This window comes from Acromyrmex echinatior, chromosome 4 (genome assembly GCF_024713525.1).
Source record: "Acromyrmex echinatior isolate Ae372 chromosome 4, ASM2471352v2, whole genome shotgun sequence".
NCBI classification, from domain to species: domain Eukaryota; kingdom Metazoa; phylum Arthropoda; class Insecta; order Hymenoptera; family Formicidae; genus Acromyrmex; species Acromyrmex echinatior.
The window spans coordinates 13,897,199-13,924,457 of NC_141855.1; the positions used below are offsets into that span (position 1 = coordinate 13,897,199).

Sequence of the window (27,259 nt, forward strand, 5' to 3'; positions counted from 1 at the left end):
AGAATTTAAGATTTTTGAATTTTTTTACTGGATCATCGAAATAAAAAACTATCTTGGAAGGATCATATAGGATGAAATATATTATATTTTGGTATTTTTTTATTTTAACATCTAGCAACAATTACCGTTAAGATTGCTATTAAAAACTAGTTATTAAGCTTCGAGTTGTATTGTATATTACTTTTTCTACTAAAAATAATTGAGTACTACGATACTAGAATTGTTGGAAACTTGTTTCCGCGAATTGCGACTGATGCGTATACGGAACCATCGCGAAAATGTCCTTGGACGTATTTAAACCACAGTGTGCATCGAAATACGGATGTAATCTGCGAAATTATAGCGTCATGGTGAAACGCAATGCAATGTGCAAAGGAACGTTTGCATTTACCTCAAATGCGGTTAAATCATGCCAATAATATGCTTGCATGCATGACATGTCAATTATACATGACAGAATGAAACAATTGCTCGTTCAGTTATTGACTCGAGAAATTACAATTATACTAACAAGAAACCGTTGGAAAAGCGAGTTTTGATAAAAACGTGACATTTGATAAAAATAATAATAACCTTATACTCGGAGATCGAGTATTTTTATCATGTGTCGCATACCAAAATAAACATTAAAAATAATCGTTGCTTTTATATCAAAATAAAAATTAAAAATAGTCGATGCTTTTATTTAGTTTCTGCTTGAACAATTATAAGGAAAGCTGTTTTATAAAGACAGCCCATAAAATATTCACCAACAAGATTCTATGCAAACGTTTCCTTACGTCCCCGCATTTACAAGTTGAGACTATCTCGAAGCAGCAAGCATCTTCTCTCCTTAGGGAATGTAATGGCAATTTGACGCTCATTACTGTACAACTCGACGTCGGATCTCCAGAGAGGCCGATTAGTTTTCGTTCATTTCTCCCGTGTTCAAGGCATCGAGTGCGATAGACACGTATAATATATCTCGAATGACGGAAATTGGTCGCCGGGTGATACATTCTCGCGCGTTTCGATTGCACACGATATTACACACCCGATACTTCTCACTGAAATCCTGCGACGGATGCAATAGACTCTCGCGCCTCAGAATAACGTAAGCGTGACACACGGAAGGAACGGATCTGCCAAGAAATGTAAAATAATATCGACAAGCCGACAAGTCGATACGATGTCAATTCCAGCGCAAAGCTTTCATTAAGAAACAATTGATAGGTTCCTATTTTCCTTGTATTCTCGCACAGTTAATTTATTACGATTTAATCAGGTCAGACGAATGCAAAGTACTTTCGAACTTCACATCAATCTCTCAATAGTATTATTGCATCACAAGTATAATACGACATTCAAAATTAAAGTGCAGCAAAAGAAGAAAATATATAGAAAAAACGATTTTATTGAAGTAAATTTAGCTATGTAAAAATAATATTTTGGATCAAAATAATTACATTATACATTGTAAAAAATAAAATGTTAATTTTGAATTAAAAACGTATAGTGAACTTTCTGAGAACTTTCTGAGAACTTTTATAGTGAACGTTCTGTTAATTTTAACATTTTTGCATGTCTCAGAAAATCCATACGTCTTTGAGTTAAAATTATAACATTTTATTTTTTACAATGTAGAATCTCAAACATAACGAGTAATGTTGCAAAAAGTTTTGACATTCCATCAATCAGTTTGAGCATCTTACATAATTATTTTGATGACTCAAAATTATTTTTAGATCTGTATTTAGATACTTCAATAAAACTGTCCCTTTCATGTACTAAATAATATAAAAATAATTTCTGTTGGTACGATTTTGTACTAATATTTATATTTAATTTAACATATAAATTATCAATTTCTTCCTCATAAAAATTCAGCTTCTATCGTAACGATTATATCGATTGCAATAAATCACGGATCACATTTTTGGCGAATCTGTGCAAATTATTAAACTTGAACATATCGTGAACCAAATTACTATTAGCGGTTAGAAAATCCACATACAATGTTGATATAGTAGTATTACACCTCTTAAGTCGACCTATGCAAATTAGTTTACCACAATCTTAGATGTATGCGCATGCTGATATGTATGTATGTATGTATGTATCTAGCGGTGATAATTCGCCGCTAATATATTCCATCAATGAGATAAAATCCACGAGAAACTTAACAACTTAACTCCGCATGCTAAGACCGCTTTTTTATCGACGTGATTCTTGGGGCTGCAACCACAAGAAATCGAAACGTGAAGTAAATACGAGGAATTTATCCCTGCGATAATTAACGCGAGAAAAGGTTATGTTTCGGTCGCGCAAATTGGCCTGATTTTGTTACACGTGTACACGATATTTATTAACGTTAGCAGCTACATTAAACCGGTCACGAGATTGAAATATGCGTCTGATACATAATGCCTACTTACCCACTTCGCGCGATTGCGATGCAAGAGAGATTGCGTGCGCGCTCTCAGGCGAGATCAACCAGTCGAAGCACGAATTTCTCCTTGAATATTCTGAAACAGTAAAAATGCAAATATAACAATAAATAATTCATAATATAATTTTATAATTGTTCTATTTTCATAAATATTATAGTAATGTATTATGCAAATATACTACCGCTCATGAAAGTTCGGACATCCGCATAAATTTTATCGAATGATTATGTAAAAAATTAAGACATTATAAAACAGTAATTGTATTATTTTTTAATATATGTATATTAAATCACTTGTACACATATTAACAATTGCAAAAGTTCATAAATTATTTTTAATTTTATATGCCAAAACGTTTTACCTTTATTTCGTTATACATTGATAGTATAATCGGTAAATTTCAAAAATTCTTTTAATATATAAAATTACAAATAATTTATAAAGTCTGTTTTGCTAGTCTCCTCAACCTATGGAGATAGGCTGGCAACATACACCACAGCATGAGCCCACATATGTGTTCTCTGAGCAAATTTTTTAAATTTATTGATTATATTATCAATGTTCTACGAAGTAAAGACAATACTTTTTGACATACAAAATTAAAACTAATTTATAAAGCTTTTTCAATTGTTAGTATGTGTACAAGTGATCTAAAATATATTTAAAAAACAATACAATTGCTGTTTTATAAAATCTTAACTTTTTACATGATCATTCGATAAAATTTATGCGAATGTCCGACCTTCCTCATGAGCGGTAATGTACGTATTAAATCATTTTTTATGGGTTTTATCGTTTAAATTCGTTTGCCTTCCATATGATTGTCAAAATCGATATGACAAGACTTGTTTACTGAGCTACTGCCATTAGGCGAGCGAAGTCGATAAATTTTGTGACGGAATGTCGCAATAATCGAAATCTCTCCAGCAGATGGGATTCGTATTCTGTAAATTGAAAGTGTGGATTTATCACGTAAAGCAGCGTGCATTAAATGAAAGCTTGTTGACAAAGATATCTCATCGCCTAAATTTGGATGATATCTCTTTACAACAAGCGAAATTCGTGCAAAAGGAGAATATAAACTAAATTGTGCACTAACATTGTTAATTGGCGCGTCGTTTGTCATTGTTTGCAATTGTATAGCTAGTATTCATTAGTTGCACATGTGTTAAAACGAGGAGAGTCAAAAACTACAAATCAGAATAATATAATCACAAAAAGTTCAAACGTAAAAATAAATTGAATACAACACAAAAAATTTTGTCTATTCAGAAAATACGCCAAGTAAAATTTGCAATTGTATAGCTAGTATTCATTAGTTGCACATGTGTTAAAACGAGGAGAGTCAAAAACAAATCAGAATAATATAATCACAAAAAGTTCAAACGTAAAAATAAATTGAATACAACACAAAAAATTTTGACAATCTAATAATTGCACACAAATTATAATTCATGTAGCATTTAAGAATACATCCCACGATGGCAGAAAAGAAACTACAAATCGATGCAAATAGTAGAAATATCTTTTATAAAATATATCAGTAGTTCGAAGTATACTACCATATACTATTTTGCAATTCTTTCGCCAGCGCGAATCGTCTTCGTCGTGTCTTCATAAATATTCATGGAATATCATATAAGAATTTTGCGAGATGTTTCTCGCACAAGAATTTTGAAAGACAGTCGGATAAATTCAAATATTTGCACTTATGTCCAGGGAGCACGAGAAACCGAAGTTCCTCGCCTTATCGCCAAAGAGAAGTGAGCTCGGGAAGCGTCAGATCGGGCGGAAGTGGTGGCGCACAGGTCAATCTAGGATACGGAACGAACGCCTGGGCCGATTCCAGGCGAGCTAGTAGCTCCGTTTCACAGGTAACTGTGCCTTTTCTATCTCTCTTTCTCCCTTCTCTCTCTCTCTCTCTCTCTCTCTCTCTCTTTCTCTTTTTCTTCCTCTCTTATCGTGCCCGTTGCAATTCCGGTCTGCAACGTTGAAGAAATTTCTTTCTCGGCCACGCTATTACGGTGCACGCCCCAATTGTGTTATGAGTGTTCCGGAATTTCTCACTCGAACGACGGAAATGGACGACTGGGATGTTCTCCATCTTTATGATTCAACGGTTATATACGCAGGTAGCTCGAGTAACGCGAGCAACTCGGGCAACGCGAGTAATACATACTCGAAGTTGCAATTTGTCATTTATCATCCGTTGCGGTAATTACGACGAAGTGAAGCAGTTGCAGGTAGAGAGCATAAGGATATTCTTTTTATTCGTCGGAAGTACGCTAACAAGGCAACTTTCATAAACCACGAGTTGTGAAAAGAGGAACAAAAAGTGAAACTTTTTGCGAACGCAGATTAGTTTGACACAACATATTTTTACGCAAATTATTTTTCTCCTATTGCAATATTATTTCAGATATCGAGAGATATTTTATTTTAGTTTGACGTACTTATTGTTCATTGATCCTTTTCGCTTAGAGTCTTTTAGAATATCATAAAATTTTACAAATTTTATTATGCGATAAAATAAGATTTCAAAGTTTTATATTTTTCGTAAAATCTAAATATTTCTTAAGATTTTATATTATTAAAAAAATAATTAAATTCATAAATTAAATATATATCCACATATACCTATATAAGTATTCATATATTTTTTCTCAATATAAAGTAAATTGTTAATAAGCTTAATTTTATTAATGTTTTTTTCTTAAGTGCGATAAAGAAATTACTGGAAGACAGTAGTGGACTTTTTTTAAATTACAAGCATGACGAACAGATTCATATGTGTAAATATAAAATAAAAAATCGATTCAAATGTAAATTCAAATTTTCGTTCGAAAATTTCGTTTTAAAAATGTTGCTCCTTGTCGAATAAATTTTTGTTGAGTCAAAAATCGGTTGAGGCAGCTTTGTAAAAGCGTTATTTCTTGTTTTTTTTTCTTGTCGCTTATCCCTGTAAAATCTTCAAAGTAATTTTCCTCGTTATTGCTTCGGGGACGTCACGTCGGCTTCGCCGACTTTTTACACAATTTTATTTTTAATAGCAAAATTTGCTTAAGTTCGATTATAAAAGCGGGAAATGAGCCGGGAACCCATTCATGGAATGAGAGTGAAAAAAGGCAACCACTAACTCCGAAAATAGTCTATCTTACTTAACCGGAAAAAGTGTTGCATTAATCACATATATAATGTGATTACGACGATAATGCCTCATTTCTAGGATTAGTCATTTATCTTTTTGTTAAATTACACTAACTATAGAAAATATATATTTCCTCCGAATATTACATTATCCTATCAATGGAAGAGGAATATTTCTTCTAAAAAAGAAGCTTAAAACGATCTATAAAATTGCACCCTGATTCGTTTTCCGATGCAGACACAACTTGGCACGATATGTTGCTGCAACGCACGCAAGGCGAGGTCGAATGAATGACGATACAAACGATAACTTCACGAGGAGATCCTCCTCACCCTGATGACTTGCCCATTGCCTTTTGATGGAAAACTATAATAAATACAAAAGAGTTTTCTATGAAGATATATATATATATATATTTATATGTATATATATATATATATATTGGGTCATCTAAAAAATATCCGCGGTTTTTTGTCACTAGATGTGTGTTGATGGTCATATATCTAGTGACAAAGTACCGCGGATACTTTTTAGATGACCCAATATATATATATATATATATATATATATATATATACATGCTTAACTAATTAAAAATATGTTTAACAAACAAAGCAGAAAAGTTATTAATAAAGAAATATACATTGTTTTAAAGCTTTTGTGTTTTCCTTTATGATTTTCTTAGAAAAACTTTTTAAGGAAATTTCTTTTTTCGAGATTTTTTTGTGAAATACAAAATAACCGATAAGTATATATTTTAACTTTACGATTTGGTAGTAAGAGCAGAAAAAATTTATATCTACGATAAAATTGACATATTTTGCAAACTATTAAAGCAGTTATTATAAGCGCATACTATCACTTCCCGTGAGAATTATAATATTAAGATACACAGAAAATTCAGAAGAGTGTGCCGGCATATACTTCTGATTCGTGCTCGTGACAGCTCAAATTTTTTTCGCACATATCACATCCACAGCTTATTTCCGCGCTTTTATCCGCACGAAAAACGTATCTGAGACGTGTACGCGTTACCCGAGGATCTCTCGAAGGATCTTATTCCGCAGAACGTAGAACGAAAATCGATGGAGAAAGAAGAGATGTATTTGCTACCGTTCAACGAAGCTGGCTCGTGCTTTGCAGGATCGTTTATTGAATCTACGTTATGTGGAAAATGAACGGAATATAAATTGAACTCTGACGCCAAATCAGCGCGGCATTTCAAAGAGACACGGTTAGATAAAAAGTACTAAAACTATTAATTAAAGCGTACCGTAAAGTCGAGTTTCTCGTAGAATATAAAAAGTATCGGCTTTCATTTGCCAGCGATTAAATTGCTGTATAAAAACCTTTCGTACAGTACAGAATTTTTATTATTAAAAAAAAAATATGGTTTTTTTCAAAAGAATTTTTTAAATACAAAAATCTTTGAATACACGTTAATTCTTATTTCTGAATTACGAACTGCGTTAATACGGATTCTCACTGAAAGATGAAAAAAACTGCACTTGTTCACTAATTGCATTACTCTGTAATCAGCGAAATACAGACAAAGCATGGTACACGGCAACGCACACTAGCACAAGATAATGAAAATAAAATAAAACAGAATTAAATTAATATTATTAAAATAAAATTATAAGAGATAAAAAATGTAAAGAGAAAGAGAAAGAGAAAAGTTAAAAAAAAAAAAAAATTGGAATGTGTCTTTCACAGTTTTGAGAATTTTTTTCCATAATAAAGTCTAATCTCGTATATGTGCTATTAACGAATGAGATGAATGAATTCGCCAGTATCAAATTGTATTATATCATGACATGGGAGAAAATCTGATTTGAGCTATTGCGTGTGCTTTCAGCTTTCAGGCGATGAGTCGCGCCGGCTTTGCGCCAGTGGCGTGAAGGCACCCGAAAAGGGCGACACAGAGGCTGCGAATCTCGGTGTAGCAACCTATGGCTCAGTCGTGTTTCAGCTGAAAGACGCTCATCTCGAGGCAAACGGCATCTGCGACTTCGTCTTTCGCGCTTTGAGAGTCATTAGCAAGACGATGACGTTCACTATATGTCTGACCTGTTTGTCCACTGTGCCTATTTTGATGTTCATCTTCGGTGAGTGAAAAGACAGGGAAATACAGTTAGACGGATAACGGACGGTTTTAATTAATCTCGGTTGCGCGAATCGAGAAAGAGGTCTTTGACTGATAATCGGCCACGTATATAATGGATAATTTAACTTTTCACAAGAAAATGTGTTCAGATAGCACAATGAATATTATATAACTAGCAACTGGATAAGTGGGTCGAAAACGACCTCACCGAAGTTTCAGTTCGATCCGTTTTACACTTCGAAATAAAAAGACGATCGATACCTCTGGTAGTATATCTATACTTAAGAACTATAACGACAGAGTTTCGTGAGACTTATTGTTAGAGAAAAAACTATATAGCCTCTGACTATTCTTTGATCTATGGCGCTTTTAAAAATTCAAGTATTACTAGCGCCACTTTTTTCACTCTATCATCATTTAATATCTTTTTTGCCTTGCTTGTTCTCAATACGTTATACTTTCTCAATATTGCTTTTAACGATTATTATATGAATAATTTATGTGTAAAAGAATATGCTTAAAAGAATGATGCAAAATGAGTGATTAAACAAGATGTTCTCTTTAACTTTCTTTGTGTTGCAATAAACTTCACAAAACCTTGTAGCTTTTTCTGATGTAAATTTTTCTCTATTACATATCTCTCGGGAGAGTTGAAGCTCTTTTATTGCCTCTTTAACCTCTCTTAAGGGAATAGTTTTACGCATAGTCCGACAAGGATAATTTTGCAAATATCAAAGAAAATTTTTAATGTAGTACCCGTCTCTAACGCTCTGTATTTAATCGCTTTTCTCTCTTCTACTAATCTCAAAGTTCAACTTGTTAAAAATACAGAGTCCGATAATAAAAGATAATTTCCTAAAATATTTCATGAGAAAGACACCAATCAGTGTAAGAGATAAGATTTTTTTATCAGTGCCCTAGCAGAAGTACATTCCGCGCAGCTGTCAATAACAGAAATTTGTACTGATTGTTTGAGATAAATAAATTCTTGAAATTTCTCTTCAGTGAAAAGATTTATTAGCTGATACTTTCTAAAGTTCGTCATGTCAATTAATCATATTTCTCGTAACATTACGTAATATCACCTATATAATTTCGTGGATGTAATTTCGTCATTAAATATTATTCTTGGTATACTCAATCTTTGTAAATATTTAATGTATAATAATATTTAGAATAACATACTCATATTTTGAAAATTAAATGTAATTAAATTTGTAGTGTAATTAGATTTCGGGACAAACTAAAAATAATTTGTCGCTCAGATAAATAAGAATCTTGTTTCCACTTTCTGACGGTGTAAAATTTAAAATAAAATCTATTTTAAACAATTTGTAATAAAGTATATACTTTAAAATTTATAGAAAAAAATTTTATTTATAATTTTGCTATTTAATAAAAAAAAAACATTTTAAAATTAGATATAATGTATTTTAAAATACGCGACATATAAAATTATAAATAGAATTCTATCTTAAAATCTGATGCAAATTGATGGATCGTCTAAAATAAATTCAAGACGTAAATAGTATATTGTTTTCTCTCCCTTTTATCATGTAAAGTTTCGACCAACAAAATGCAAATATTTGATAAATGTTCACAGCTGCAATCCACAGTTCCAATGTGGAAAGATATTTGCGGTAGTTCAAAGTAAATAAAATCTTATTTCAATAAATCTTTTAACACTTTACGAAATAAGATTTTTCAATTCTCGATGGTATTTTATTCATGTATAATTCTTTTTGCAACATTTGGGTACATATAATTTTAATATAACTAAATTTTAACGCGATAAATCTCTTAAGTTTCTATTCACGCAAATTATAGCACATTTCCCCTTCCGGTCAATTCGGTTGAGATTCTACGAAATATACGACATCATTTCCGAGCTAATTAATGCTACCGGGATTACGACACGCGAATCGCTAGCGTGTTGAGCTTGCAGCATGCAAGCATATTTAATTTCTCGGGTATAGGTTACTCGCGCAGTAGGGAGCATAGACGCACAACCTGATTTAATATAAGTCCGGTGCATTCACCCTCTGACGAAGTCCACCTGGCAAGAACATGCAATCGATAATAATGGCGCAGGTACGTAAACCGCAAAAGTGATCGCAAATCAGTGAATCCAAATACGACTTAATCTTTCGTAAATCACGATCCAAAAATGGAATGGAAGTCATCGATTGCGACTTGCGCTGTGCAAATTTAATGAACCGCATAAATCTAAAGGTTAATTCGAGTAATGTCAAGCATATTGAGATCCCGATATATTGAAAATGCCGCTGTCCGAAAGATTTCTTCATATCGTATGTTAAGATGAAAGAAAATAATCGACATATCACAATTTCCAATTGATTGCATTTCGAGAAAATTTATGTACATGAGAAGAACATTTTGCTGGAGTGTAGAGATCAGAAAATAATTTTGTTGGACTATCAAAATAATTATGTAGGATGCTCAGACTTGATGATAATGTTGCAAAAATTTTTAAATTTTGATCACCAGTTTAAGCGTTTTACATAATTATTTTGATAATTTAATAAAATTATATTTTCAAATCTGTATATATATATATATATATATATATATATATATATATATATATGTATATATAGCTAAATTTTTAGATACTTCAGCAAAATCGATCTTCCCTTATACATGTTACATATTAAATATTTAATTGGAGCTCATGAGATCGGCTCATTACAAAATAATGATAATAAAGATACAAAGTTAAAATAACATAAAATATTTCCTTGGGGTTTTTAACTTTTCAAAAATAACATAATGTCTCTCTTTGTACCTATCAAAGTATGTAGGACGACGATATTGATTTTTCATCGCAACGAATGTCACGAAATAAATTCTTCGAAAAACTGTCGAGGATTATGCTGTAGCAGAAAATTAATACATACAAAAGATGTGCATAATAACGAGGTACACATTACTCAAGTTACGTTGCGCAGCGGAGAAGCTTCCGTGGTATGCATGTTATCCTAGTCGAACGTCGAACCAGGACGTGATACATGAAATAGACTCTAGGCAACAAGCAATTAATGCTAAATTATTCCTCGCTGGTGTTGGAAAAAGTGCAAAATAATGATGCACGTCAGATATACGTTAAATCTTAATTGATGAGCAAGAATATCGGTTAAGGAGTGCCTCTTCTCCTTTTCTATTTGAAGAAAAAGAACAATAAAAAAAACTTGTAATATACTAAATAAATTAGTATATCATGTATTATTTCTATTTATTACTCAAACTATGAAGTATTTGGGTCATGGATATAAAAAGAACAAAAGGAAGACGGTGTCATAAAATATCTACTAATAAAGTTCAAGCGAGAAAGCGAGAAGGTAGAAGTCATATAATATCAATTATCAAGTTTATTACTATATGTCGTAATTATTACACATCGCACAACGTAACATGGAAATTTCCATATATATCTTATATGTTTAACTAGAGACAATATTTTACATTTTATATTTAAAAAATCTAAAAAATATACATTGTGTATTAATTTTCGATACACACGATAGGTTTTTTTGAAACCATATCAAATTCAGATCAAACACGAATAAATAAAATAGTATATGAATAGTTTGCATTTGCTTTTTCAATCTAAATTTTTAGTGCAACAAACAACGAACGTGTCGAAAATCAATATTTTAATTTACCTTTACAGGTGTGCAGTTCATTAAGGATTGCCCTAAGGAGCCATACATTCCCGTGTATATGCTGATCGGCGGAGTTCTGGGCGCCGTGCGTATGTTTTGGGCGCTGTATTCACAGATACGCTCTCGGAGGCCGGAAGTCTCATCCCATTCCGCCAACAGACCACACGTCTCGCCTATGAAATTACTCTCCATAGTTTTATCGTGCTTCCTGGTCGCGTGGTTCGTGTTAGGTGAGCAAGAAATTTTGTCTGAAATTGTACGCGACGTGTTATATTTCGCGCTGGCAACCGCAAACTTTCGGAGCGTTTAAACACGGAGGATTTACCGAACGAATGCAAAGCATAAGTCAGATTAGGAAAACACATGTTTCATAACTCGGCTCTATGATTCTATAACTAGAAACGCGTGATTAAATATTAAAAGATCATCATTATGTATAAGATAGATCAAATTATAAATAAAAAATGATTAAATTTCGTACTATTCTAACATTTTTTTATAAGTAATGAAATAGTTTTTATATTTATTTTTAATTAGTTTTCTTATTTCTTTTCATATTATTTTTTCTATTTTTATTTCATTATTTTAATTATTCATATTTCGTTATATTTCAACAATAAGTTTAATTGTATTATATAATACTATTTTCTATATATTTTATAAATAATATTCTCTGAGATAATTCACGAATCCAACAGAAACCTTCTGCGTACTAGAGCTGAATGTAAGCACACTCGAGAACTTTGAATGAATGAAGTTGCGTACAAAGCTCCAGAAACAATTCCGTTACGATATTATTATATCATTCCACAAATTACAACATATTATGTTTAACTTTCTTACATGTTGATCTTAATTGCGCAGTGCTTTCTCATGCTATAAGCGAATTTTTACGTTGACGAAATTATCGGTCAAGTGGCAGAACTTTGCTTATATTTGTACATTGCAATATAAACTGTTTTAAAAACATATTTTATCTTTTACCATAAATGAATTGATATAAAAGTATCAAAAATGCGCTTTAGTAGTACGGCACCATTAACATATAAGAGTTCATTAATGATGTCGCTACTAAAGCACAAGGGTCATCATTTTTTATAAATTATCGATATAAATTATAAAATATTGTGCTACGTATATATCGATTTATGGATTAATTAGACTTTTTATATTTTTCTTTTATTCTAGTTTTTTTTTAAACGTGTCCAATACGAATTTACGTAAAATAGTAAAGAGTACGAAGTGTTGAAAATATGTGTATGTAAATCTATATGCGAGAAAAAATTTTGGGATTAAAAAATTTATTATTTATGACAATTTAATTGTTCGTGATGAGGCACTGTCATGCAATATTTACATTTCGTACGGCAACATGTCACAGTTCGTTGATCGGAGTGCAGGATGAAATTGTAGACTGCTTAATTACTTAACATATATATGTCACATAGATCGTTATTATTTCAAAAGTTTTTGAGTCTAATACAAAAACAAAATTCTGATCGAGTCGAAATGAATCGAGTAAATACGAGGAAAATTCTTCTACGTATGTTTTGAAAAAATCCCTCGACATAATGAATTAAATAATTTGATCACTTAATAATATTTTACTTGATTTTTCCCTCATTGTTTAGAGTATTGTCCCATGGCACAGATTTTTCGCCTAACGCGTATCATGTAACCAACTAGAGGTGTTTTCTGTTACACGGAATTTTATTTCCATATATCTCATGAAATACAAAAAGTTTGGCGTACACGATAATCAATTATATCTTTACATTCTTTTAAACTGTCCTAACAGAAATATCAAAGATCACCATTCATTGATTACGCGAATGTGTAACACTTCATGGGACACTTCATGAAAATGAGTTTAGCGTAACGCATATCTCTAATTAATTACGCGATACATGAAATAAGACGGCACTCTTAGACTTTAAGTTGGATAATTAATTTCTACGTTCATTGTTGTATATTGTGTTGTTCTCCTTTTTGTTTTAGGACATTACTGGATACTGCATGCAATGTGGCCGGAATACGAATTTTCGTTGTACACGCCCAATAGATGGTGTCATAAGACGCTTTATATTTTTTCTTTAGTTCATCTGTTCGTAGTGTACGTGGTTTTATTTCTAATATTAATAGTGGCAGTCGGCCTGGCTTTCTGCAGAATTTTGGAATGCCCTTTACCAGAAAGGTAAGTCGATTTTTGGAACATAAAGTAATTTGTCCAAATCAAATTTCAAACAAACAATAAAAAGATCGTGTTACTTGCAGATAATAAAAAAAATCGAATGTTTCTAACGAAATATATTTTTAAAGCATAAAAAACTTAAAAAGATATTTAATAATTATTTATACAAAAACTTAACATCTTTGATTATTAAGTATTTGTAAATAATTTTCAAATTTTTGTTTATATATTACAAATATAATAAGCGACAATATAGTCCAATAAGAACTAATTTTATCTTTCTAAAAGTTAAAATATGAGAAAACACCGATGCTGTACGAATTTTTTCTTGTAATATACGAATATTGTTCATAATGAAAATAATACGCGATGTTGACCTAATTTTCGTAGAACTGACGATGCAAACTATTTTACGACGCCAAACTTGACGATAAAAAATATTTTGTCCTGGCGGCACCGCGTTTCAATCTACGTATGTTACAACATTCGATACATTTGGAGAGCTGAGTAGCAAGGGTCGTGTAACGTGAGGATCATATAAACGCACACCGATCATGTTTCTATCGAAATATGAATATCACTCACAGCTCGCGTTGCGTGTTCAATATATAATAACGACGTGATTAGAATATTCGCGGCGATTACAATGGATGTGTAAAAACGTTTGAGCTTGCAAAAATACCTGCATTGCAATTTATCGTTGTTTATTTCATCGTTTTTATTTTATACAAAAAAAGGCAAACGTTCAACTTGTTGAAATCGAGATATCTAATAATCGCTAATAGAAAATTATTTTCTGAATCGGTACATATTCGAGAGCATCTTTTCATACAATCTTTCATACGATCCGCATATTATAAGAAATAAAATGAGACAGGATAAACTTTACACATAAGACAACGAACTCACGATCGATAAGAGCATACTCATGCTCCAAAGCGCGCCCGTTTTGCTCGACTTTCAGATACAAATAACCACGGCGATCCGTTCGCCAGAATAAAATCCGTGAGAAGAAGAAAAAAAAGTTTGTAGTTGGCAGTGGAGTTAGCGGCTGGAGTTTAGACAGACACGTTCTGGAGGATCTGGAGGAGGAGGACGACGATGGCGACGGTACGCAGAGCGACGTTGATCTAAACGAGGACAATTGCGGCAATAAGATCGTGCAAGAGGTGAAGTTTTGCAGCAAAGTGCAGTTTCGCGCGCCAGATATCATCGAGCTGTGATGAATAAATGATGTCGCAATGGAAGGAATGAAAGAGACGTCTTGCTACCCCAGTGGCGGAAGGACTCCGGAGACAGGATGCCGGCAAGAGCAATTCGTGAGCTGAAAAACTTTCTCGTGCTAACGAGGATGCTAGCCGTGGGGTTGGAATTTGTGAGATAGAAGAGAATGGCGAGGGGAAACGGATAATGAGATCACTAAAGAAAAGCGCCGCCAAAGGTCGGCCTCCGAGTGTATCACTTTCGTAAATAATCGAGGTCTCAACTCCCGACACGTGCGAGATTCCGGAATGGAATCGTTACATTTTCCGCAGAGAAGAAATCCATGTGACGGAAACATATCGGCGAGAATCAGGATCGATCGCGAAAAAATTATCTCTCGACGGATGAAACGGATATAATGGAATTAAAGCGTGACTCGATTTATCCCAATTAATTTGTAGAATATGAGAGAGAAATAAATCCTGTGTAATATTTAAACAACATAAAACAAACGATAAAAGTAAGGATAATCCCAGCAATACAATTCTTTCAAGATGTAAATTAAAATATTGACATCGAGCTATTATTATTGTTTTTAACGGAAATGTTGCGCACGGTAGGAAGTTTGTTTAAATAATAATAATTTTATGATGGATTCAACCAAGCAATATTTGATGAAGGAAATTCATAGCGACGGAAATATCCATAGCAAAGGAAACGGAGTGAAACTTTCATCGTCGAAAGAAGATTACGTGAGGAACGCTTGTAACAATGATTGGAGCACGTTTTCACAAAACGAGAGAATATTTTCCGTAGGATTTCGCCCTTAAAGCGCCGTGGTATTGATTTAAGTCATGTCCTGACTGCGGTTAGACGAAGCAATCGATACGAGATTTCTTATCTTGGAGACCTCCACTCGTATCAAAACAAGGATCTCCAATTCGTCATTCTCACAAATAACACTCTTCTCTCTTTTTGCACGCCAATTAAACGCAGAAATTGAATTTCCAAGCCACATATAACTTAATTCAATTAGAACGACCAAGCAATATCTTCGTTTCTCCTGGAAACGTTTCAAGAAATTCAACATTGTTTTAATATAGATTCGGTGTGAATAATTGCCAGATATGCAATCATAGATCTTCCGATTATTTTTATTTACTCGACAACGTAACAGCCTATTTATTTTCCTGATTTTTATCATGTAACTCTCACAAGAACATAAATAAACCAAAAAAATATATTTCTTCTTATTCTGCTATAAATAATTATGAAAACTTTGATCAATAAATAACTTTATTCTACAAAACTACTTGAATTGGAGATCTCAAGCTTAAGTTAATTTCTATGTTAAGCTTTGTTAATTTCTATGTAGATACGTTCTTGCGGAAACATGACGCGTAACAAACTCTACCTACCATGTTTGAAGACTGTTGTTTGAAGACAAAGTTGGAGAAAATTCGCGGAAATCCTACGACTATAGTTTTACGACGGTGTAATGCTTGGTGTAAAGTTGTGGCCCGTTCAAATGTAAAGAAAATGTGAATTTGCGATTTCGCGGAAATTTACGTTATTATTTAGAATACTTGAAGAAGTAAAAAGTTGTGCAGAGTGAAAAACCGACATACGAAGAACGAAAGCAGGTATATATCGACTTATCCAGCGACGATGACGACGACGACGACGACGACGACGACGACGACGACGTGTTTCTGCCGGCTGACACGACGCGCAAATCCGCTTCATCGAATCAAGTCTGGCGAAAATAGTTATGGCAGTAACTGAGTCCCTTCGCTTAGTGACGGAAGTGATATCAAGATTATTTGTCCCGGTCATTCAATATTCTCTGTCGTGAAGATAATTTCTCTGTCGTGCAGAATTTCGCGTGCAAGAAGAATTAATGCTCGCCTGAGACAATACACAGCTACAATTCGTAAACGTGTTAAAGCTTTCGATCGTTTTTCTTCCGATAATATCGATCGAAAGTAAGTGGACTTGATTAAGAATGCTTTAACATAAAGCAGAGTATATGTATAAACTGGAGGAGGCATTATATAATATCATCTTTTTTACTTTGTTTTTTGTCTCTCTCTCTCTAAACCAAATTATAAAAATCGTAACTTTTTAACCAATTTCTTTCAGGGAAGTATAAATAACATTCAAATAACAGAGGCGTTCAACCTTTGCATTTGTACGAAAAATTTTTAACATAGTTTTTCGCTTTACTATTCGCTCCAAGTACTTCTTGTAGTTTCTGTTTAAAATATAAATATATCGAATAACGAAATGGGCTAAATGGATTCATCTGAAATGGATTCATCTAAAAAAGTCTGTTAAATGTTTGTGATCAGAATTAAGAACATCGCGTTAAAAAGTACCAAACGCATCTTGGAACGTGTAGCTGCCTAGTCGCGTATACTATCGATTAGTATACTAATTTTAACGCAATCAATTAATAATATACTCATTGTGAATGAACTTCGACCATAGACATTTTGTTACAAACAGATTTCTCTCTCTCTCTCTCTCTCTCTCTCTCTCTCTCTCTCTTTCTCTCTCTCTCTCTCTCCGCATTCAACCGCACGCTATAAAAAAATGATATTATGGTAATAACCGTAAAGGAGATAATTGTACAAGTTTCATATAGACAATTAATGTATACAATTGAATAAATTATTGTTATAAAAAATAGTTTATTCAACAATATACTTGCATTAATTCTACATATTAAACTTGTAAAAGTTGTCATCTTTATGATGGCCATCATTATGTTTTTCTGATTGTGAGTGCAGATATATTCACATACAATTTTTTTATAAACATTTTTTTATCGAACATAATGTTACCCACAGATCGTTACTATTCTCGTCTCATTCTTCAATTTTCATGGAATAACAACGTAAATTGTAAATAGTATTCTCGCGTTATCATTCAAAGGATGGTACAATTAACGGGATAGAAGTTAACGAACCAATTAACGATGCGACCAATGTTCTCGTTTTAATTTTACTTTGATTCCGTGCTTAAATACGTTTCTTTCCAGACAATTAACTATATATTTTTTTGAAGATTATTTTTGATCATAAATTTTTCCTCATAAAAGAAAAAAGAAAAGGTGATTAAAGCATAAGAATAAAGATTCAGCGAAAGAGATTGTATTGATCATTCTGATTTTATAAGAACGATAGACGAACAGAGAATAACAGAGCGAGTCGAGCCAAGGTTGAAAGCTTCTGCTTCAAATAAGATGTAAAAACTGATGGGGTACGATCAGAATACAGATTAAATTGAGCGAAAGTAGGTCAGAGAGCGGGTTTCTGTAGTAAAAATGCGATTCACCCTGCGATCCCTTTCGTTCGTGCAGGTATTATATGCGTGGAAAATTGTGACGTTATAAAACTTATTAATTATATATACTTAACGAAACGGTACGCGTGCAAAAATATTATCAAATGTAAATATTCGTAAATAATCATTATTAGTCATTAAAATATACCGTGTAATACTCACCGTTTTAATTTACGATGAAATGTACGTCTCTAAATTTGGAGGCTTTATAATTAGGCTAATGTTACATTTCGTTTCGCCGACATACGACCGTATAATGCGTGTTATGCACGCGTCTCGAACATCCTGTGTAAAGGACTTCGATCCAGGTATCGTCCTTTTGCGATTACGATGCGACCGATCGCGCCTCAATGCAAAAACATGTCGAAGAAAAAAATAGACCGAGAGAAAAGAAGGAGAGGAAAGGAACAATGCGTCAATTAAATTAGCACGTCAACAAGCTTCGCTCCAAGCTCGTTGTATGCAAGAACGTCTCGCGAGAGCTGATTTTGTATTATACATAGGTACCGAGAGCAGTGATTGTAGACATATAAAGATCAGACATTACATATTTAACTCCTAACGTCAACGAAAATTTTTCATTGCGAATGCGCGAATGTGCTCAAATCTAAACATTACAACAGAAGACATACATATTTTTGCACGTATATGAATATATTTGTACGTTTGTTTAGCCGAATGTTCTCAGTTCGAACGCGTTCCAATTATTTGGAAGGATAATTTGTATAATTTTTTACTTAGAAATAGAGTAACCCATAAACATTAATTATAATTCTATATGTACATATATTCGTTCTTTATGTACCTATAGTCACTGTACCGGGTTACACGAATAAATGTTTTTCAGATAGCGACGCATTTACTCGTGTGACGCACAATGTGTGTATAAATATAGATATACTCGTACGAGAATAAGAGTAGTTTCTCCGATAAAATAAATCTGACCAAACGCAGCGATAGGCGATCTATGAGAATGAAAAATGTTTCAAAAATCATTAATTTCTGCTTCAGATACATCGTTCTTATGTTTGCACTTGCGACTGGTTCGAAAACGGGTCCATATTTTATTTATTAAATAAATACGAATAAATAAATACTGATTGTGTCGTAATTAAGACTGTAGTTCAGCTCGTCAGTGTGCACGTGAACGTAAAATAAATCTCCGCTGGGAACGCGCCTTTCACGATATTTCCATACTCGCCGTTTATTCGTTGTTTATTCATTATTTCAACGAGTGAAAATCCCACTCGAGTTTGAATCGAATAGACGCTAGAAAATGCTTTTACTATTCTTTATTTATCACGTAAAGAATTACTTGTATAAAATAATTTAAAATAAAAACAGTAATGTGAAAATTGAAAATGTAAAATAAATACCTAACTGATTAAAATTATATCGATTATTCAAAGCATGGTTCACTTATTTTAAAATATTATATGAATGAACAAAATGCTGTTGGTTTTTTTATAATATAGAGACGTAACATTTCGTTTTAATAAAATTAAACAATAAGATAATGGATTACCTTATCGCATCAAACAGTGTAAAAATTTCAATGGAACGATGACAGGTAATAGTTAAATTGAGGTTTTGTTTGTATTGTAAAATATGATGCTATCACAGCTGATTTTATAAAAACAACGTGACTATACGTCACAGTCAAACGTGACAGCTATGGATATAAATCATATGATAGCCAGAGACACGTGCCCATACATATGAAATTCATGTGTGACTGAGGAAATTCTGGACAAGTTTTGAACGTGTGAATACTTGAATGTAAAAGTGACCCAATTCTGAATATGAATGTATGAATATGATTATACTGAGTTAAACTCACTAAGTTTTCCTATATCGATTGACAGTTACCACAAAGAATACATGATTTCGGTTATTAAAATAATATTAACACGATTATTACATTTTTCTCCTTCTTCTTCTTCACATTTATGAGATAGACATTTAGGAATTATATTCGTACATTTAATGATAAACATACCTGAACTATTTGCAATATTACTAACATAACATTACATGACGTAAACAAAAACTTTGAAAGGGGAAACCACCTTGAATGCAAAATGTGCGGCGGGGATGTGGAGATCCGTCTTAGTTCCTTGCAATTACTAGAGATACTAGTTTGTGCACAGTGACCAGCAGTAAATTGCGCATCGATTTTCATTGGCGAAAATTCGATAGTTGTTCCCAGCTTTGTGGTATATCTATGCCAAAGCAAACGGAATTGTAGAAGCGAAAGGGAGGGAGAAGGAAAGATATGAATCGCAATGCGGAGCGTTAAATCAAACTCCAAACCACTGTATTTTATGTTATCCTGATATCCCGAGAGAACCAATTTCAAAATGAAAAAGCTAAATTCATTAATAAAATGAAAATTTATATGAATATGAAATATACATATTGTACATCAAGTATTAATTTAAACAACAGATAATTATTAATTACACAGGCCCACAAAAAAATATCCTGTGCTGAGGTAGAGATCCAGCTATTCTTATGTATTTTGAGTCTTCAGCGATTCAAAATACATAAGAATAGTCTCCACTCCAGTACTTTTTTCTTTGTAGGCCTGTTTTATCTTTTCTGTGCAAAATATATTAAAAAATGTGAACCATGCTTTGACTAATGCAATTGGCAATAAGTTTTCTGTATTATTAAATAATAATGTATGATACATTGATAATGCAAAACTAAAATAAAATACACTTCCTAATAAATCACATTATCATTCGATCCATATTCACGTGTGTGTGTATAGTGAAATCATGTAAGCGTTCTTAGCTAACAAACGTACAAACGTCAACGAATGTGGAAGCTTGTAAATTAGAGAAACTACAACGAGAGAAAGAGAGAGAGAGAGAGAGAGAGAGAGAGAGAGAGAGAGAGAGAGAGAGAGTGTGTATGTGTGTGTGTGTGTGTATTGTGAGGTTACCATTTATCCCGTCCGTGATCTATTCTTGATTGCTTAATCGCGAATAATGACGATTTAGAGCTGTCTATAAGAATAATTGATTAGTATAATGCATCCTGTATACAGTGTGTGTCATATAAGCACGTATATGAGCCAGTGTTGTTGATTAACTATCTAGGTTATCATCAATGCTGTTCATGTTAGTATGATACATGTGCGTGCGTGCATGAATGTGAGTAATAATAACAATAATGACAACAGTGGGAGATGTCTTGATTTTTTAACATTACATTTTAAAGTTATCTCTTATTTATGTTGGAAATATCCAGGGATATTTTTTTCTTAAAAAACATAACAATTATTTCATGCATTAAGATTTTTCCAAAGATTTTTCCAAAATTGAAAAAATTCGGATACCATTCTAGAGTTAACAATTCACCGAGAATCGCAAACGTTCACCCAATTAGAATAATTAGCATATTAATCGATTAATCGCTTAGTGAGAAACAGTGACCTGATTTTTCATTCATTCCATTGGTACTACATTCATATAATGATATATGTTGTCTTTGCATAGAAACAAACCTATTACGATGCCTAAGCTGACAATTATAATAAAATGTACGAGATAGGATATATGTACTTATATATACGTATAATGATATATCGGACGATAGATGATATTTTATCGTGATAATCGCGCAAATGCGACATAACTTTATACTCGAGGACGAGTCGGCAGCGGGACTTTGTGATAAATATGTATACACACACACACACACACACACACACACACACACACACACACACACACACACACACACACACACACACATATGTATGTATGTATATATATATATATATATACATCGAGTGAATAATTTGGAACTATCGAGATAAAGCCCAAATCTCGATTTGAGAGCACACAGTCCTTTTTCCGGCTTCGATCCCTACATAGATATAAGTAATATCGTCGAGTTTAGCAATTATGTTATTAGACGTACTACTGAAATGTTGAATTTCCTAGAGAGTAGAGTTTATTTATTTTTATACTGGATGCCCTCCCCCACAGGTACAGCAGGGTCCATTGTACGGGCACGTGGGATACTCGTTATCAATATGCGCGACATTTTTCGGTTAATTCAAAATGTATGCGCGCGTGGTTCATCAGTTTCTCTCCCGTTGATTTTCCACAGAATTGCAGATTCGACGCTAATTATCGCTGAAATCGCGCGCGTGCGTGCCGTTCGACTGTTTGATACTCGAAGAGCGAAACGAATAAGCGATAAATGTGCGGAAACGGTGAACGATAAACGGTATTAGCGTTAATAACGCGAATCGATCGCGAAACATGATACGCGATTAATTGTACCTACTAGTACTACTTTAACCACTACAAAATGTATGATCCGCCAAGCGGCCGATTGCCATTGGTATAGGTGTTCCAAATCGAAGACATTTGTTCCCCGAATCTCTTGAGCGTCGGACTTGTCAGGGGGATGGATTTTTGCCGGACACTGCGTTATGTGTTTTAGCGATACGTACGTGTTTTTAGCTGTTAGGATTATTTGCACGCGCCAAGTCGCGAATTGTGGTCCAGGCTTTAACGTAGAATTTATATGCAGCGTCACGCAGACCGTTCTCGTCCGCCACGACAGCGAGACGAGACTTCTCGTGCAACATCGATCGTACTTTTCTACATCATTTTCGCTCTTACAAATAACTTATGGTTGGTCGCTTCGGTCCAATTTCGTAGTTACATCTAGAATCTTCTCTCAGCTTCTTTCGAGCCTCGCGTGCGCGACAGTGGCGTAAGACAAGAGCATAAATCGTGCAATGAGTTCACGGAATTTAACTTAGGAAAGTTTTTATGAAATTAATGCGTTACGCTGTGTCGAATTATATATTAAAAGGCCGGTATTAATAAAATATAGCGATAGTGATCATTTAAAATTTATGTTAAATAAAGATGTTTAAAAGGAACATATCCTAATAATTCTATATGAAAGCTATTAAATATGTATGTTGTCGGACGGTTATTAAATTTATTTGTTGAATTTATAAATGTTAAAACCATGTTACAAATTTTAATTCCTCGTGGAGATTAATTGCGGAAGAAATGTAAAAAATGATGCATCGATACGTGTGCATAATTGCTCGATAAACGTGTACGAATGTCAAGAAAAATTGCCGTTACAGCTCTGCTTCTCGCGTGAGTTTAACTACAGTTGACACGTACATTTATTCGTGTTAATCCCGTTACGCCACTGTACAAAATCGGTGCTTGTTTCAGCGGAAATCGATGCACTCGTTCATGCTCATCACGCGTACATGCCTCGAACACATTTTTCTTAAAAAGAAATCGCATCGATCGAACACTAAGAGAAATGAAAGCGACATCAGAATTCCCTCGTCGCATCGAAGACGATATATATTCATTATTTCGGATTATGTGGAAAGTCTAAAAGCATCAGCAAAGGATGAAATTCAAGCTTCTCGTTTCAACAAGTCGTCCTAGAATATAATATAAATCCGTTAAAAAAAATTATCACGCATATAAATGCACCACTGATTGAATGCATTGATTATAACAGATATTAAGCCATCAATAAACAGTCTTTCCACAATTTACATTGTGTTGCACAAATATTATTTCAATGACAATTATTGTTATAATTTCGATATCATAATCAAATTTACTTATATAACAGAATTATTAACGAGAGTTATCAATAAAATAAGCTTCAATGATTTATGACAAAATATCGCTCTATACTGTAACAATCATTATCTCGTAACTGTAACGGATATGTATCGATCGCCACAAACTGCCCGTTATTATTGATTTTGTTGTCGGTCGTTTCATTATTCTGTCGTGATGTAGTCGTTTGAAACGGGAAGAATAGAAAATCGGATAACGTTACAGGAAACATTCAGGGGTCTCGTTGACCCGACCACACATCGATGTGATTTCAATACAATTTTCTTAAACTCAAAAAGTGTTTTGCGATTTCCAAATCCTTTCCAGCCGCGGATTGCCGTTGCCATATGTAAAGTAAATCCGCTGATTCGCTACTCAATCACGATCATATGTTAACCGCTATATGAAGACTTCAAGGGTCCAATCACGGTTTTGAATCGCAATATCAACATAAGTCACGTTGTAATACATATACGATATCCTTCCTCCTCTCGAGTAAAAATCTTATATGCAGCTTTAAGAAACTTTAATGCCTAATCATATCCTTTGCTATTTCATTGGAATCTCTAACGTCTTATCGACTTTTGCTATTGTTAACTAGCTATAGCCAATAAGAGCCGTACTTTTTTCCAAAATCGTTTTGCCATTGACTGTCACTGGTTAACAATAACGGCAATTGTCGATAAGACAATTAGAGAATCCCGCTACACATTTGTATATACATATACATGAATGATAATAAAATTAGAGGCAGATTCAATTCAATCTTCTTTCATTCGCCAGTCAAAAGAATAACTCTTTCTCTTTGAAAAAAAAAAAAAAAAGGATTAAATTATTTAAGAGATAAATTTAATTTTGTTCATCTGTATTATCACTAAATCATATTTTTGTAAAAAAAAAACGTTTTGTATTATTATTTCGCTCTTAAAAAATTTATAATCGCATAAATATTAGAAAATTAATTATAAAATTAGTATAAATAATTAAATAAATTAGAATTTAAACAGTCGCTAAGTTTTATTTATACTCGTACATTAAAACATAGTATAACAGTGGTAATTTAACATTGCGATGATCCAAATTTAAAAGACGTAAATACAAACGTCTTCCAGTCATTGCAACGTTAGATCATGGTAATACGTAATTTAAACTTCACCCAATCACGACATATCGTTTTAAAGTAGTCACGCCGTCTGTAAATGCGGCATGCGTTTGCGAATCATTATAAATGCTCGCATTCTCACCGCACATTTAGCGCTAATTGCGGTTGTTCATTTGCGAGCTCGTCTATTAAAATAAAAAAAAATAAAAAAAAAAAGCAGAAACGCAACAAGACACATTTAACACTAAATGAGCGACGAAGATACGGACCAAAGTATCTTTACGGAATACAGGTAGCACTCGCGATTTGCGCGATTATGTAATGGGCTTCCGGAAATTTTTAATTAAGGACATATAAAATTCTGTCAGAAATGCTCCTTCTTTTTAGCACACTATTTCGGAACGGTCATTTATAGAAACGCGATGATCGCGCAGATCGTCAACTGCCTGTAATGAGCCCTAAGCTCGTCGTAGGTGCGAAAGAACGTTCCTCCGAAGCATGTTCCGGTTTTTTGTTGAACCTCCGAGTCTTTAAAGAGATGTTCATAACGTTTCGTCGAGAATCTTTCTCATTGTGATGAATCCCATATTTGCGACATATCAACGAATAGATGCGATCTAGTTCACGCGACATAAATTTTTCGCGAAACATATTGCAGGCGCACGTACGTGAAGATCCACTAAGCGCATTCTGCATACTAAACCAGTATTCTACTTTGAGCAAAACGACGATGGTACACGAAGATGTAAGCGCATCTACTATCTAGTTCCTCGTTGCTCTAATTATTTGGTATCTGTTATGTTATGCGATAACCGGATAGTCTCGTGATTCCGCTGAAACTCATTCTCCAAGATAATATACATTTCGTAATTTTATCGACATAATATCTTTCTGTATTTCGAGAATATTAGACATCTCGAATGATTAATAATTATGTTATTACAACCAATAATTCTTTACTTGTTATATAAAGGAAATTTGTATTGACATTTAAAAAAGACTGTTATGTACTTTTATTATATCTCCTAAATTAAATATGATAATTATATTAACTTTACGAACATAAAATAATATTTTGATATAACATCAAGAGTGGAGGTAAATACACGTGAGTAAAATTAACAGTGTTGTTTCTTTACACATAATTACAACGTCTGTACAAATAACCGGAACGTGTTTGAAGATATAACGTGCAACCGACGAAGGATGCAACTAAACAATCGAGCAGTGCCAGTGCATGTACCACATATTTGTATAATATACATACGATATAGAGAAGTGTAACATAATGTAACGTATGACACGCATACATTTCCTAATGTATTCCTTGTAGAAATATCAAGGTTGTAAAACAAACGATAACCGTACGAGTACATTTATATAGAATGTATACTGTAAACAAAGTGACTGTGTAAGCGGTATGGTGGACTCATAACTTGTGACCTATTTATAACGTGACCACCGAGTGCTGAAAATATAAAATGTCTACATGGTATACAGTGACACCTGCGCCTCAGTCTTTTTTCTCCTGCAAACAAACTCTCCTACCGTCTATCTTTACAGTATCACATTCACTACATCCTTCTCTTTCACAAAGTGCCTATACTTTTGCCCTTTTAGTACATAGATTTTCTTTTTTAATTAAAAAAAAAAGCGTACTTCGTGTGAGTTAGAATAAGTACAGTACATGTATCGTAAATAAAACGTTTTGTCTTTAGATATCGATTTTTGCGTACAATAATAATTTTGGTATTGTACTGTCGGTATCGCTCGTCTATAAAATAATTACGAAAGATCTAAATATCGTCGGGATTTGTAATGACTGATATCTAAACGAAGTCATCGCTTCAATTAACGTTGTGATTAATTTATTCGACGGGGATAATATTATAGAATTATTATATATTCGCATAGCAATTCGTTGGAATATTATTACGTGAGTTCGAGAATATTCGTTCAAAACCGGAATGAACATGAATTGTTGACGAATATATAATTTTGCCATCCTAATTAATTTATAATTTTGCACGAATGTGTTTATTGATCTTTTATCTATTTACGTTTATAAAAGATCTTACTCCGTGACTACGTATCTATTTGCAAATTGCAATATTGATCTGCTTTATTAGGTTTCAATTACATTATTGTCAATTCAAATGTTTTTTAAATCTTCGTGCAGTAAAAGATATGTTAATATATTACAAAAGCTTTTTTTATCAATATATAAAATCCGAAGTGTAAAAAAACACTTCTATTCTGTTTCGTGGATATTCCATCGATCGTTATCGCTATGAATGTGGATAGGAACATCGCGCATGTTAATTTAGATGCACCAACTAGTAAACGCATAATTCTATCATAGTTGCATGCATCCGAATTGCTATTAGCCTGCCATACAGTAGCTAACAATACCATCGT

At 33.2% G+C, this 27,259-nt stretch overlaps 1 protein-coding gene and 1 long non-coding RNA gene across 4 annotated transcripts in view; one reads left to right on the plus strand and one right to left on the minus strand.

Annotated features, from left to right (window-relative positions):
• Positions 1–27,259, plus strand: part of LOC105146425 (uncharacterized) — a 66,077-nt gene that overhangs the window by 19,766 nt on the left and 19,052 nt on the right. For 2 of the 3 annotated variants that reach the window (XM_087404955.1, XM_087404956.1), the window contains exons 4-7: positions 4,149–4,303; positions 7,436–7,685; positions 11,376–11,597; positions 13,366–13,561. In XM_087404955.1, the coding sequence (XP_087261081.1) occupies positions 4,149–4,303; positions 7,436–7,685; positions 11,376–11,597; positions 13,366–13,561 (823 nt within the window). Of the gene's footprint in view, positions 1–4,148; positions 4,304–7,435; positions 7,686–11,375; positions 11,598–13,365; positions 13,562–14,522; positions 26,345–27,259 lie in introns of those variants that run through there. The other variant, XM_087404957.1, reaches the window with a different exon arrangement.
• The window catches only part of LOC147909994 (uncharacterized), a 72,550-nt gene continuing 45,294 nt past the window's right edge, over positions 4–27,259 (minus strand). The window contains exon 4 of the long non-coding RNA XR_015544699.1: positions 4–2,504. This is a non-coding gene — a long non-coding RNA (uncharacterized LOC147909994). The remainder of the gene's footprint in view (positions 2,505–27,259) is intronic.